This window comes from Pseudophryne corroboree, chromosome 9 (assembly GCF_028390025.1).
Source record: "Pseudophryne corroboree isolate aPseCor3 chromosome 9, aPseCor3.hap2, whole genome shotgun sequence".
In the NCBI taxonomy this organism is placed as follows: Eukaryota; Metazoa; Chordata; class Amphibia; order Anura; family Myobatrachidae; genus Pseudophryne; species Pseudophryne corroboree.
The window spans coordinates 94395394-94411803 of NC_086452.1; the positions used below are offsets into that span (position 1 = coordinate 94395394).

Consider the following 16410-nt stretch of genomic DNA (forward strand, 5'->3'; position numbering starts at 1 on the left):
AGCCCAATCCACTCTGCACGCAGGTGAGTTCGCTTCTTCTCCCCTTAGTCCCTCGATGCAGTGAGCCTGTTGCCAGCAGGTCTCACTGAAAATAAAAAACCTAAAACTAAACTTTCACTAAGAAGCTCAGGAGAGCCCCTAGTGTGCACCCTTCTCGGCCGGGCACAAAAATCTAACTGAGGCTTGGAGGAGGGTCATAGGGGGAGGAGCCAGTGCACACCAGGTAGTCCTAAAGCTTTTCTTTTGTGCCCAGTCTCCTGCGGAGCCGCTATTCCCCATGGTCCTTACGGAGTTCCCAGCATCCACTAGGACGTCAGAGAAACACAATAATAGATTTAATCACGTCATACGTCTAATGTCATTTATTGCATTTAATGTACATGTGAGAAGTTCTACATTGGTAGAACAAGTAGACCCCTGAAAACTAGGATAGGCGAACATCTGAGAAATATAAAAAAAAAGGGGTTCAGACTATATGTTTTTTTATTGTTTTTGTCTGTTATATGAGCGCCCATGGACTTTTATGGTGATGTGTGAACTGTCCATATCCATTCAAGTGTAAGGTGACACTTTTCTTTTTCCATTGTAGTCCAAGGAGCAGCCTTGGCACACTTCATTTTATCTTACCTTTTTCTTTGTTTGCCACCATATTGCGTCTTAGGTGACATGACATATTGGTGATTCCAGTGTAACAGAGCAACTATTATACTGAAAATATCCAGGAAAATTATCCTTAACCACTAAACTGGCATGGTTAGATCACATGCGACTGCGCCACTCTACTGTGTCCCCCTAGGAGAGACAAGGAGATCTGTTCTGCAGATGTGCATAATATATTTAAATATAAAAAAAAAACTTTTGAAACTATATAAAAAAAAATGTTATGAATGGTTAATTATGAACACAGGTGGTTATTCAGAGATAAACACAGCCAGATCTGCATTCATCTCTGCATATGTTGGGGGCCACAAAGCACAGGGTAAGGCCGCCCAGCATGTGTGAGGCCGCCTCCTGATGCGTCCACAATTAGATTGCGGATGCATCAGATCTTAAGGGGGGTACACACGGAGAGATCCGTGCTTAAAATCTAAGCAATCTTGCTAGATTGCTTAGATTTTAAGCACGGATCTGCCGTGTGTATGCCCTCCAGCGATAGCGATGCGCGGCCCCGCGCATCGCTATCGCCGATGCTAGATTGAGCTGCATGCAGGCTCAATCTAGCGGGTTGCTCACTTCACCGTTGTGTGAAGTGAGCGGCCCCTCGTCGGCTTTCCCCCTCGCTCAGCACATCGCGCTGTGCTGAGCGGGGTGAGAGATGTGTGCTGAGCGGTCTGTGTTAAGATCGCTCAGCACACATCTCTCCCGTGAGTACCCCCCTTAAGGTTCTAATACCTTGAAAAAGATCCTCTGGTCGAAACGCGTTGATTTGGTGCACTGCAGCAACATCCAGGACCTTTCATTGGGGACATCCATCTCCCACACCTCTGGGTAAGACTTTTTTCCCGGGACTGTTTAACATCAGCACCAGCGGTGTGTATAGAGATGAGGACATAACACCATTGACTCCCTGTAAATGAATTGGATGTCTGCTTTTTTTTTTGTTTGTTTGGAATAAAAGTGTCTTTTTTACGTATCCTGGATATTGAGAGTTTTTTGGATAAGGATCATATTTGGTGAAAAACATACCTTGATGTGTGAGCATTAAAGATACAAGAAGCTTTCATGTGAGCACCTGATTTTATCAAAGATACCTTTATATGCACTAGCGTCAGTATACGTATGTAAGAAAAGTGAGAAGCTTTTTTGAAACAACCACAAGTGGTGATCCCTAAAGACTAATTGTCAGAAATCACCACCCCATAAAAGGATAGTGTTTTATTTTCCCAGGGAGTGTCATATGTGTTTAGCTAAGTGTTAAAAAGTTTTCACACTATGGGGGTCATTCCGAGTTGATCGATAGCTGAAAATGTTCGCTGCGCAGCGATGATGCAAAAAAAACGGCACTTCTGCGCATGCGGCACAATGCGCACGCGCGACGTACTTTCACAACGGCCGATGTAGTTTCACACAAGGTCTAGCGACGCTTTTCAGTCGCACTGCTGGCCGCAGAGTGATTGACAGGAAGTGGGCGTTTCTGGGTGTCAACTGACTGTTTTCAGGGAGCGTTCGGAAAAACGCAGGCGTGCCAGGAAAAACACAGGTGTGGCTGGGCGAACGCAGGGCGTGTTCATGACGTCAAAACAGAAACTGAACAGTCTGAAGTGATCGCAAGTGCTGAGTAGTTCTGAAGCTACTCTGAAACTGCACAAAATTATTTTGTAGCCGCTGTGTGATCCTTTCGTTTGCACTTCTGCTAATCTAAAATACACTCCCAGTGGGCAGCGGCGTAGCGTTTGCACGGCTGCTAAAAACAGCTAGCGAGCGATCAACTTGGAATGACCCCCCATGTGCGGATTCCATTTCTTCTTTTTTTACATGTAAACACGCTGAGAAAAATCCAGTGTTTGTGAAATGTTTATCTGAAGAATCCATTACCTTTACATACAACAAGATATTCCAATACTCATCTGAATAGGGAAGTATTATTCTTTATGAATTGAAAGTTATTGAATGTACCCTGCATTGTAAATCTAACTGTGGAGCGCAGAGTTATTACTTTTTCTACGTAATTATTTTCCATTCACCAGGTGGTGATAGCCCCTGACCAAAATTCTTAGCTGCTCCTATCCTGCGCAATAGAGGTCCATTTCGTTTCTTTGGCTCTAAGGTTGACCCCTGGTAGCGCAGCCTGGGGGACAATTTTTTTCTCGGAGTGGCTGCATGCGACGTCACACGCAACCATCCCGCCCCCGTTTTTCCTGCACCGCCCCTGCAATGCTGTCGGCTGTCAATCACAGTGCGGTCGTATCCATTGGCACTGTGCGCATGCCGAGGATGCGCAGTTTGCCGACACCGGCAAACTGCGCTGCGGGCCGCAGTTGCTGCCAGGTATCAAAATGCATCTCTCAGACATAAAAACGCTGGTGTTGCAGAATTATATAACCAATCTGTTATATACAGTCCCATAAAACACTATCCACAGACAGTGAGTCCCACTTCAATGGTTATAGTCACAATATCACTAGCCGGTTAGAAAGAAAAGACAGAGCGGTGGTCCTGCCCCTGCTGTGTCAGCAGGTCTGTCATGTCCTCAGTAAATGATGCGGATCCACAGAGGAGAGTGTAGGGTTTCCGCCTGCAGGTCTCCAACACCATTGCTAAGAAGGCGGAGTCTATTCTTCCAAGCTTTGAGTTCTCCCTATAGCTCAGGGGCAGGTTTTCTAGCGATTGCTCCTGTAGAACCCAAATAACAATGAACAATACATAGGACGTAAACAGCAATGTAATATTAATAAACAATGCAGGAAATGGTGCACGTGGCTACTTAAGAGAATAGTAAAATACTGCAATGTAATTACAACAGTATAAAAACACCTCGCACATTCATCACTTTCTTACTAAAGGGTCTACAAGACTGGTCCATGCTTTAATAACTTATTGTCTAGACCTGTGGTTCCCAAACACGGTCCTCAAGGCACCCCAACAGTGCAGGTTTTATGGATATCCTTACTTATGAACAGATGGTATAATCAAACTGACTTAAGTACTACTTAAGTCACCTGTACCCAAGCATTGATAGGGGGTCATTCCGACCCGATCACTCGCTGCAGTTTATTGCAGTGCAGCGATCGGGTCGGAATTGCGCATGTGCCGGCGCCGCAGTGTGCCGGCGAATGCCGGGCGGCCGAAGGCCGTCGTTTCTGTAGCAATCACCTCTGCCTGATTAACAGGCAGAGGCGGTCGCAGGGCGGAAGGGGGCAGGACGGCGGCGTTAAGCAGCCGTTTAGGGGACGCGGTCCGGCCAACGCAGGCGTGGCCGGACCGTTGGGGGGGCAGGCCGCAGCGGCTGTGTGACGTCTCACGCAGCCGCTTCGGCCAGTGGCAGCTACGATCAACTCCTGGCCAGCCGCAGGAGCTGCGCTGGCCGGGAGTTCCTCCACAAATACAAAAGCATCGCCACTGTGCAATGCTTTTGTATTTGTGCGGGAAGGGGCCGGACTGACATGCAAAGCAGATTAGTCCTGTGCTGGGCGTCCCCCCGCCTGTCAGGGAAGATGATCATAGCTGTGCTAAATTTAGCACAGCTACGATCAACTCGGAATGACCCCCCGATATCCGTAAAACTTGAACTGTTGGGGTGCCTTGAGGACCACGTTTGGGAACCAATAGTCTACACAATTTTAACACAGTCATCTGTGGTGTCCCACAAAACAACTGGCTATACTTCATATACTGCCAGTGGTCTTATAGTCCACACATATTTTCGAGCACGTCCCATATGGAAAACTCCACTCTGCTCATATATCTTTCTCTCTGTTTAATTTTAATGCTCATGCCTCAAGAATTTATCTTGTGCTGCACCTATTCTCTGGAACTCTCTACCTTAGCCTTCCAGACACTCCAAGCTGCCGCTGCCTTACGAATCATATATACCATGAACTACATACCTGATTTGTGTAGTGTACTGCTATGAATTTAATACACACTTACCCTATACTATAAGGATTGATTCTTGTGTATGTTCAAACATTAACATTCCTTAATTATCTTAAAAACATGTATATTACTTGTACTATGCCAGTGACCTAACTAATAGGCAAACAAGTTATATGCCAACTTACCTAACATAGGAGCAAACACTGAGCACTCACCTGACTAAGGACATAAAAGGTCCTGACATTCCAGTATCTGGCCTGTTCCTTTAGAAAGCTCTTCATATAAAGATTTTTAAAAGTCCGAGTGCAAACGATCAGGGTGATGAAGGTCTCGTCATCTTCACTGTCTGTCACATGGGTCAGGATAGGAAGCATTGGAGCTATTCCTGTTCCTGAGCACAGCATAAGTAGCTCCCCGTACTAAGAAGGAGAAGAGAGGGTTAATTCACAGTATTGCATTCCATCACAACTGCTGCTTGCCAATTACACCTCCTGTTTTGAAGTTGATAACCTTTAGCCACTTGGATAATCTGAATGCAAACAGCAATGCAGAGTATTTCAGGAGAAGTGTCTTGATGATCTTGTTAGAGGAAGTGACCTGTGCACTTATGTGATTATGTTAGTGAGGACAGTAGTACTGTTGTGATGTGAGGAGCAGGGACCCCCAGCAGCACAGAGTACTGACGTGAGGCTCCTGTCACAACGATGGAGAAAGGTGGAAAAACCATATGAAATAAGGCTCATACACAGAACTGTAGCCGGGTTATCAGCCCTGCACGGTCATCATAACAATCACCAATACAAAAATGTTTTATTACCATCTGAACCACAGGCAGCAAATTATGTAAACTTGCAAATTTAGTTTTTTTTTAATGGCCACAAAATCTGTGTTCATAGAATTTGAGAAAACATCCAATAAAGTGAGAGATCCGCAGAGACTTGCCAGAGATGCTTTGACTGTGTAATAGTTCTAATGTTCCCTCACTCTACTTGTTAATTTAAGACATAAATGTAGCTAAACCGATATATTAAAGGATAAATGCATGGAAATCTAGGACCAGATCATTTTATGGGCAGCTCATTGAACTGAAAGTGGACGATCACCTTGAACTATGCCAGGCGGACTAATAGAAAAGCATGGTGGAACCACATTTATGGTGTTTCCTAACAAAGTCTTATAGATGAAGAACATCCCATAATATTGGCATTTCTTCATTAGCTTCCAGCACTATTACACTATTATAATACATACAGTAATACATCTAAAATCTGACCTTGTTGGGTGTGTATGAGAAGCCCCCAAAGGGTCCCCTCCATGCTATAGATGCTCCTGGTCTCCAGCATTTTATACACTGTGACATCAAGCCGTGCTCATAAATCTGCAACAATAAACCCATACATTAATATATGTAATATCTTTTACAGACTGCTGCTAGATCTAAGCCAGGGTTGTCCAGAGTCTGGTGTCCACAAAACTTCCCAGACTTCCAGCTTCTCTCAAAAGATTTATATGACAGTATATTTAGAAGGTTAATTTGCGCTCCCCCAAGTTATTTCATTTGGTTATGGGTCATTAGGTCGACATGGTCAATAGGTCGACATGTACTAGGTCTACATGGAAAAAGGTCGATATGAGGTTTTTTTTTACTGTTTTTGGTGTCGTTTTCTTCGTAAAGTGACAAGGAACCCCAACTAGTGCACCGTGTCCCCTCGCCTTACTTCGTGCAAGGTGCCTCGCTCCGCTACCGCAGTGCTCGGCACAGGTTACCATTCCCAACTGTAGTCCACGTGGATCGTAAAGTATGAAAAAGTAAAAGAATAAATAAAATAAAAATGAAAAACTCATGTTGACTTTTTCCCATGTCAACTTATCACACGTCGACATATTGACCACGTCGACCTAATGACCATATCCCTTTCATTTTATGCTGCATTAAAGCTGGAACGCAGCATTTACAGGCATAAGAGTCTTTTTCACTGCAAAAAAGAGTGCTCCCAACACTGAGGCTCATTTCCAGGTCACACCACATGTGCTCAGAACGTACGCAGGAAAAAAACGTATTTACATGCACACGTTAAATCTGACGAACCTCAAGATGCGTCCAGCTTAAAAACAAGTGTCTCTAGCAGAGTTTCCCAAAAGTCCAGGTTTTAAGGATCTCAATGCTTGTACACATATGTAATGATGGGCAGCCACAAGCACTGGCTTTCCCTATTACATTGACCATAAATAATTTGAATTGGTCCTGGACCACCAACCCAGGGCACCCCTGCAAGTGTCCCAAGGCACCCAGTTTGGGAACCACTGCTCAACCTTATAACTTTACTATACATGTGATTTCTACAAAAATCTATTCCTTTAACTACCCATCTGAGAACGAGCTGCATCGTATGAAGCTGTATGGGTAACTAACAAGGAAATACATTTACCTTTATTAATACCTCAAAGTAGCCCGTCACATCTATGGCACTAATGGGGGTATATGCTCTTTGTATCTCCAATCCATTGACTGTTCCCCTAGGATAACAACACAATAAGACCACAAGTGTAAGGCAAATTAAATATAATACTCCTGTGACAGGGAAAAATAGGATTTTGGTTACCTACCGGTAAATCCTTTTCTCGTAGTCCGTAGAGGATGCTGGGGTCATTAGTACCACGGGGTATAGACGGGTCCACTAGGAGCCACTGGCACTTTAAGAGTTTGAGAGTGTGGGCTGGCTCCTCCCTCTATGCCCCTCCTACCAGACTCAGTCTAGAAACTGTGCCCGAGGAGAAGGACATCTTCGAGAGAAGGATTTAACACAGATAGTGGCGAGATTCATACCAGCTCACACATACTGTACAAGGCAAATCAAGCTTACTAGCTTGAAAAACTCAGCAACTGCTGAAACATTACTTACCAAGTAACAATGCAGCACATAACTAAACAAAGTTGTACTGAACCAGATAACGGTTGCAGGAAAACGAAGCGCTGGGTGGGCATCCAGCATCCTCTACGGACTACGAGAAAAGGATTTACCGGTAGGTAATCAAAATCCTATTTTCTCTTACATCCTAGAGGATGCTGGGGTCCACATTAGTACCATGGGGATGTACCAAAGCTCCCAGAACGGGAGGAAGAGCGCGGAGGCTCCTGCAGAACTGAATAACGGAACTTCAGATCATCAAAGGCCTAAGTATTGAACTTGTAGAACTTAGCAAATGTGTTCGACCCAGACCAAGTTGCCGCTCGGCAAAGTTGTAACGCCGAGACACCACAGGCAGCTGCCCAGGAAGAACCCACCTTACGAGCAGAGTGGGCCTTAACAGATTTTGGACACTGCAGTCCTGCCGCAGAATAAACATGCTGGATAGTGAATCTAATCCAGCGAGAGATCGTCTGCTTTGAAGGAGGACATCCAATTTTCTTGGGATCATACAGGACAAACAAAGAGTCCGATTTCCTGTGACGAGCAGTCCTCTTCACATAGATTCTCAAAGCCCTCACAACATCCAAGAACTTTGGCAAAATTGAGGAGTCAGTAGCCACTAGCACCACAATAGGTTGGTTGATATGAAATGCCAACACAACCTTTGGAAGAAACTGCTGACGTGTCCGGAGCTCAGCTCTATCTTCGTGGTAGATCAAGTAAGGGCTTTTACAAGAGAAAGCCCCCAATTCTGACACACGTCTAGCAGAAGCTAAGGCCAACAACGTGACAGCCTTCCATGTAAGAAACTTGACCTCAACCTCCTGTAGAGGCTCAAACCAGTCTGACTGGAGGAACTGCAACACCACGTTAAGGTCCCAAGGCGACGTAGGCGGTACAAAGGGAGGTTGAATGTGCAGAACTCCCTTCAAAAAGGTCTGAACCTCAGGGAGGGCAGCCAATTGTTTCTGGAAGAAAATGAACAGGGACAAAATCTGGGCCTTCACAGATCCCAACCTCAGGCCCATATCCACACCTGCTTGCAGGAAGAGGAGGAAACATCCCAGTTGAAACTCCACCGTAGGAAACCTCTTGGACTCACACCAAGAGACATATTTCTTCCAAATACGATGTTAATGCTTAGACGTTACCCCTTTCCTAGCCTGCATCAGTGTAGGAATGACCTTCTTCGGAATGCCCTTCCGAGCAAGTATCAGGCGCTCAACTTCCATGTCGTCAAACATAGCCGCGGTAAGTCTTGATAGGCGAACGGCCCCTGCTGCAGCAGGTCCTTCCGAAGAGGAAGAGGCCTCGGCTCTTCCTGCAAGAGATTCAGAAGGTCCGCGTACCAAGCCCGCCTTGGCCAGACTGGAGCAATGAGGATCGCTTGAACTCTTGTTCTCCTTACGAGCTTTAGAACTCTTGGAATGAGTGGAAGTGGTGGAAACACGTACACCGACTGGAACTCCCACGGAGACACCAGGGCGTCCACTGCCACTGCTTGTGGGTTCCTCCACCTGGAACAATAGCATCAAAGCTTCTTGTTGAGACAAGAGGCCATCATATCTATTTGGGGTAACCCCCAAAGGTCTGTTATTTCCTTGAACACCTCCGGATGGAGACCCCACTCCCCTGGGTGGAGAACGTGTCTGCTGAGGAATGAAGATTGCTGAGAGCGCCAACGCGTGTCTTTCTGCCCAGAGGATGATTCTTGTCACCTTTGACATTGCCGCTCTGCACTTTGTTCAGCCCTGTCGGTTTATGTAAGCCACCGTCGTTACATTGTCTGACTGTACTTGAATGGCCCGATCTCTAAGAAGATGGGCCGCCTGAAGAAGACCGTTGTAGGCGGCTCTTTAGTTCCAGGAGGTTGATCGGCAGGCCGGCTTCCAGACTTGACCACCTTCCTTGGAAGGTTTCCCCTTGAGTGACTGCGCCCCAGCCCCGAAGACTCATATCCGTGGTTAGAAGGACCCAGTCCTGAATCCCAAACCTGCGGCCCTCCAGAAGGTGAGGCAATTGGAGCCACCAGAGGAGTGAAATCCTGGCCTTTGGCGACAGACGAATTCTCTGGTGCATGTGGAGATGAGATCCTGACCACTTGATTAGGAGATCCAGTTGGAAGGCCCGAGCATGGAACCTCCCGTACTGGACAGCCTCGCAAGAGACCACCATCTTTCCCAAAAGGCGAATGCATTGATGAACCGACACCCGGGCTGGCTTCAGGACATCCCGGACCATTGTTTGTATCACCAACGCCTTTTCCTGCGGAAGAAACACCCTCTGCACGTCTGTGTCGAGGATCATCCCCAGAAAAGACAACCTCTGGGTTGGTTCCAAATGTGATTTTGGAAGGTTCAGAATCCAACCGTGGAGTCTGAGTAGGAGGGTTGTGAGAACAATGGACTGCAACAGCTTCTCCTTGGACGATGCCTTTATCAGCAGATCGTCCAGATGTGGAATGACGTTCACCCCTTGTTTGCGGAGGAGAATCATCATCATCTCTGCCATCACCTTGGATTTAACTCGACCTCCCCTAAAGAAGGTATTGGACGGTTTGGCCTTTCTAGGCTTGTTAGGCCGAAAGGACTGTGATGCTGATGAAGAGAAGTATTTCTTTGGAGCAGGTGCAGCTGAGGGAAGAAACGGAGACTTACCCGCTGTAGCCGTGAATATCCACGCATCCAAAGCTTCCTCAAAGAGAGCCTGACCTGTGTAGGGTAGGGACTCCACACTTTTCCTGGATTCTACGTCGGCCAACCACTGGTGCAGCCACAGTCCCCGACGAGCTGAAACAGACATGGAAGAGATTCCCGCAGCCATGGAACCCAGGTCTTTCATGGATTCTACCATAAAACCTGCTGAATAGTGAATGTTATGCAAAAACCATTCAACATCGCCCTTATCCATCGTATTCAATCCTCAAGTAAGGTGCCTGACCACTTTACTATAGCTTTTGCAATCCATGCACTAGCAATAGTGCGAAGTAATATGGTCCCCGAAGCGGTGTACATTGATTTAAGTGTATTATCAATTTTACGATCAGCCGGCTCCTTTGAGGCGGTAAATCCCGGAACAGGTAAAACCACCTTTTTTGAGAGTCTGGACACAGATGCGTCAACAATTGCTGGGTTTTCTCATTTTTTTCTATCCTCCTCAGGGAAAGGAAACGCCACCTGGACCCTTTTAGGGATCTGGAATTTTTTCTCAGGGTTTTCCCATGCTTTCTCTAATATAGCATTTAATTCCTTTGACGCAGGGAAGGTTAGCGAGGCTTTCTTATTTTCAGTGAAAAAAGCCTCCTCAACCTGCTCAGGTGTGGTATCATTAATATTCAACACATCCCTGATAGCCTCTATCATCAATTGCACCCCCTTTGCAAGAGAGGCAGACCCCCGCAACACATCCCCATTACCGCCTGTGGTGTCAGAATCGGTATCTGTGTGATCTTGCATGACATGAACAAGCGCACATTTGTGGGGATATAGGGGGTAATTCCAAGTTGATCGCAGCAGGAAATTTTTTAGCAGTTGTGCAAAACCATGTGCACTGCAGGGGAGGCAGATATAACATGTGCAGAGAGAGTTAGATTTGGGTGTGGTGTGTTCAATCTGCAATCTAAATTGCAGTGTAAAAAGAAAGCACCCAGTATTTACCCTGCACAGAAACAAAATAACCCACCCAAATCTAACTCTCTCTGCACATGTTATATCTGTCCCCCCTGCAGTGCACATGGTTTTGCCCAACTGCTAAAATATTTCCTGCTGCGATCAACTTGGAATTACCCCCATATAGCGGGGTATCCTGAGGTACCAGAATCGGGCCATACTGCCATAGAGTTCTGTAATACCTGGTTTGCATATTCATTACTTGCAACCCTGTCTGAGATCTGAGAAATCCAAGATATGATAGAGGAAAACCACTCAGGTTCCCTTGCTGGAATCTGTGCTAAACCAGTGCTATCCTAATTACATGGAATGGGATCATCCTGGGAGGACATATCCTCCGCAGCATATGACACAGTGTCCCTGGACATAGCTAAAGGAGACCACCAAACACTCCACACACACACAGGGGAGGGCAGACAGATTTTCTTCCCCCAAGAATGGCAAGAGAGACACAGAGATTGGAGCATACTTGCCTACTCTCCCGGAATGGTCGGGAGGCTCCCGAAAATCGGGTGACCCTCCCGGCCCCCCGGAAGAGCAGGCAAGTCTCCCGATTTGCGGGGTCCCCCCTGCCCGTCCGCCCACTTAGTGTGTAAAGTGGGCGGTCCGGGCAGTCGATGACGCGATTCTTGCTGAATCGCGTCATCATAGCCACGCCCCCTGCAGTGTATCGCGGCATTACAGGGGGCGTGGCTTAGAGGAGGTGTCACGGTGACCCCGTCCTTGCTCCACCCCCGTCCCGCCCTTGCTCCGCCCCTGTCCCGCCTCCGGCCACCCCCTCCTTTACAGCACAGCCTCCCCTGCCCGCCCGCTGAGCCGACCTGGCTGCTCTCTCCCGCAGAGAGCAGCCAGAATATCGGTAAGTATGGATTGGAGCCAACCCACACACAGCGCTTCTAACCAAAGGGAGGCCCCTTGTCAGCGCTGACTGTGCACCTTAATAGGATACACAGTCGTATTGCAGCCCCCCCGTCCCACTTCTACAACCCCCTGGTACCATTTACAGATCGCTGGAGTTGCTGTGGAGGGACCTGTTTCTCCTGATCAGCGCTGTGCAGGCAGGAAAATGGTGCTGAATGCTGCTGGGTCCACTCTGAGGAAAAGCTCCGCCTCCAAAATGGCGCTGTCTTCCCGCTCTTCCACTGATAATACTGGCCTGAGGATTGAGTGCTGGCTGAGATCCGAGAACCCCCGACAGGCTTTGGGACCAGTGTAGGGTGTAGCGCTGGCTCAGGGCGCCCCTCACAGCGCCGCACCATGTACCGCTGAGCCTCTCGAAGCGCAGTTAATACTGCGCTCCTACCCTGCTGCCGCCATCTTCACACCGATCCCCCGCTTGCTAGGGGGGTCGGTGTCTCCCTCGCCACCGATTCTTTAGCTCTGTAAGGGGGTGGCAGCATGCTGCTGGGGCGAGCGATCCCCCTTAGTCCCACGAAGCAGTGAGGCTGTTGCCAGCAGCCTCCCTGTAAAATAATAAACTCTAAATAAAACTTTTCTAGGGAAACTCTGGAGAGCTCCCCTAGCTGTGACCGGCTCATCCGGGCACATTTTCTAAACTGAGTCTGGTAGGAGGGGCAAAGAGGGAGGAGCCAGCCCACACTCTCAAACTCTTAAAGTGCCAATGGCTCCTGGTGGACCCGTCTATACCCCATGGTACTAATGTGGACCCCAGCATCCTCTAGGACGTAAGAGAAATGTCATATGGAATATTTGTACTGCTGGTGTCCTTAGTTTATGGGGGTGAATGTATGACCTGTCGATATGGGGAAGAAGCAGTATCAGTGCACGTTATGTGCACTGATACCGCTTCTCCCCCATGTATTACAGCAGTGGTGCGGGCACAGTGATATATCGGCGCTGCTAGCTAAAAGATATCAAGCTGATATGAGGGGCAATGTAGGAACGGGCAATATTTCCGGCAGCTGCAGGTGGCGATGCCCATATACCACAGTAGGGACAGAGCTGTCCCTGCCGGTTGCCAGCTCCGGACTGCTCAGGAATGAGTAGCGAGATCCCGTACATGCGCAGTGGAGGCGGCAAGGCAGGGAGACACAGCGCGTCAGCACTAAGGTGATGCGCCGTGTGCTCAGGGGGCATAGCTGGAGGGAGGAGTTTTCACTCCCCCGCTTCGGCAGACAAGATGTTCATACATATTGTCGATGTCTCTTCCTGTTTCGCCTCGGTAATGACGATCCGTGCCGCTATAATACATTTACCCTATTATCTCAATTAAGTGTATGTCTGTTGTGTTACAGGACCCTTCATGCAACAACATATTAGTAATGGCTTTCCAGGTAGAAAAAGCGATTTACATATGGAAGAGGAAGTTACTTGTGGGCTGAACCATACTTCATGAGCATGCAGCCCATGAATTCGCTAGGAACTTGAGCTTCAGGAATATTAGCCATGATGTACCTCAGTGATTGTTCCTAGTGAAATGATAATTAATTCTCATTATTACTGATACTAAGCCGAGCTGTAAAACCCAGAGCTCCTGATTGTGTTTATGCCTAATATTAAAAAGGGCAATGCTTTTACTATCAAGACACAGCTAGTAAAAGCATTGTCCTTTTAAATATCAGGCAAAAACACCTTCACACAGGCCAGGTTTTACAACCTGATGCTTCGCAAATAAACCCCTATGTCTCCATAGGGTCAACCTGAGTAAGGTCGACAGTCATTAGGTCGACACCAAAAGGCCGACAGGCACTTGGTCGACATGCCAAATAGTTCTACATTACAAAAAGGTTGACCCATGAAAAGGTCGACATGGGTTTTTGTGGGGGGTTTTGTGTTTTTTGTTACGCTGTAAAGTGGCCAGAAACCTCAATTAGTGCACCGCGTTCCCTTGCATGGCGCGCTTTGCTGCGGACAAGTTGCCTTGCTGCACTCTGCACAGGTTACTATTCCCAATCGTAGTCCACGTGGATAGTAAAGTATGAAAAAATTGAAAATGAAAACAAAATTGTAAAAAAAAGCATGTCGACCTTTCCTGTGTCGACCTAATGCATGTCAACCAATAGTGGTCAACCTAATGACTATCGACCTTAGTTATGTCAACCTAGCATCCGGATGCCGTCTCCATCGTGTGAACAGCAGGTGACAGGGTTTTTTTTCAATAATTAGTTAAAGCAGCATTTTAAAATTAGGGGATACATTTTAATAATTACCATTTATCCTTTATTTGTTCTTAATGCTGCTATTAATGATTTCTAATTCAGTGCCATGGACAACAATGGGAACCACACTCACATTATGGAGAGAGCAGAGAGGCTTTGGAACACCCATCCGCCCTCTTCCTGTGCTGTACAATCCTCCCCATCTTCCTTTGCCTACACATGACATGATGGGAGCCTGTAGACCTGATGCAGAGGTGGACGCAATGGCGACATTTGTGCAGTTCTGTTGTGAGCGGAGCCGCTGGCGTTAGATCTGGTAACACAGATCCATGGGCGTTCCTGGAGGTGACCTGAATTGAACTCAAAAAAGTCCATCTCATGGGTGTGTCCCCAGTGTGCCAGGGAACACGTCTGCGTTCCCAAACGCAGAGCTGCAGCCACAGAGGCCATGTTTAGAGGAATATCAGAATGCGTCTGCCATAGCCTGGGACATGCGTCAGTGGTGCATGCGATGGTGTGCCAAAGGTGGAGTGTTTAGAACCATAGCAGAGTTGCTCTGTCCACAGCGTAGAAAGTGTGCGCCTCGGTGGCCTGGCCATAGAGAGGGGAACACGTGCTGAATCAGTGCTCCTGACAATATAAATCACCCTCCCGGCAACAGATATAGCCTCATAACCAACACCCCAAGGCTGTTGAGCTCCTGCTGGCTGTGGAGCGGTGGGTTGCGGAGCCGGCGGGTGCCCCTGAGACCCGTGCGGGTTGCGGCCTACCTGCTCGGCAGAAGCCGGGGGCGGGAGTAGTGCGGCACCCGGACCGTAAGTGCCGCGGCGAGATTGTGAGCGGGGCCGCAGCGGTGGATCGGGGTCTCTGGACAGCTTCCCCGAGGTGCGGTCTCCCCATCTGCAGTGAGCCGACCGGGCCGGAGGACTCCCCCGGAGCTGATCACGACCCCGCTGGGTGGCCGGACGGCGCGGGAGCGCGGAACCGCGGCTGTGCCGCTCGATCTGTCCGTGGCTGCTGCTGCCGCTGTACCCAACCTCATTGCGGACGCCAGACCCGGCGGGGGAGGCTGTGACCGCGGGGATCAGACCCACTAACACCACCACCGAATCTGGAGGGAATCTCCTCTCCCTTCCACTAAGGCCTGTGACAGGAATCCAAAGCCGCCATCTTGCTCCCTGGTAATCGGCCGGAGTAAAGGTAAAGCTGCACTGCTTCATACTTTCCTCACCCCTGCAGGATTGCAGAACCAGCTCGCACTACCGCCCGTAGCTGAGACGGCCATAGAAATGCTTTAATACCCACCATGTGTACCTAGGCCACTGAATGAGAGGTTGGGCTGCGATTTACCCCAGCTGCAGGGATAGCACCTGAAAGAGTTACGGCTCCATTATTGTGACACACAGATCCATGTATCCTCGAATCATTCTTATGATGATATAATACAATATAATAAAATACTACGTGTGCCATAATTATGTAGCTGGACTTTATATATAATACTCTTTGGCACCTTCCTCCCGACTCCTTTGTTGGTGTACCTGAAGCTGACAATCCGTCCCCCTCTGGTGGCCGCTGCTGTTAACTACTTGAACTACACTAACTGAAGCCTGGAATAACTCACAATTTGGACCTCGGTTAATCTCTACGAATTTGCTGCGGCTCCCTCCTCCACCCTACGAGCTACCTAAAGCCTGAAATACTTGCTTTCCCGCCCTTGCATGGCGCGCTTTGCTGCGGACAAGTTGCCTTGCTGCACTCTGCACAGGTTACTATTCCCAATCGTAGTCCACGTGGATAGTAAAGTATGAAAAAATTGAAAATGAAAACAAAATTGTAAAAAAAAGCATGTCGACCTTTCCTGTGTCGACCTAATGCATGTCAACCAATAGTGGTCGACCTAATGACTATCGACCTTAGTTATGTCAACCTAGCATCCGGATGCCGTCTCCATCGTGTGAACAGCAGGTGACAGGGTTTTTTTTCAATAATTAGTTAAAGCAGCATTTTAAAATTAGGGGATACATTTTAATAATTACCATTTATACTTTATTTGTTCTTAATGCTGCTATTAATGATTTCTAATTCAGTGCCATGGACAACAATGGGAACCACACTCACATTATGGAGAGAGCAGAGAGGCTTTGGAACACCCATCCGCCCTCTTCCTGTGCT

General features: G+C 47.8%; 1 protein-coding gene across 3 annotated transcripts in view; it reads right to left on the reverse strand.

Annotated features, from left to right (window-relative positions):
• Positions 1 to 2498: 2498 nt before the first annotated feature.
• LOC134957622 (NADH-cytochrome b5 reductase-like) overlaps positions 2499 to 16410 on the reverse strand; it is a 65173-nt gene continuing 51261 nt past the window's right edge. For all 3 annotated transcript variants that reach the window (XM_063939641.1, XM_063939642.1, XM_063939643.1), the window contains 4 exons: positions 6966 to 7053; positions 5810 to 5914; positions 4752 to 4955; positions 2499 to 3333 (listed from right to left, as the gene is read on the reverse strand). In XM_063939641.1, the coding sequence (XP_063795711.1) occupies positions 3130 to 3333; positions 4752 to 4955; positions 5810 to 5914; positions 6966 to 7053 (601 nt within the window). In that variant the 3' untranslated portion in view covers positions 2499 to 3129. The remainder of the gene's footprint in view (positions 3334 to 4751; positions 4956 to 5809; positions 5915 to 6965; positions 7054 to 16410) is intronic.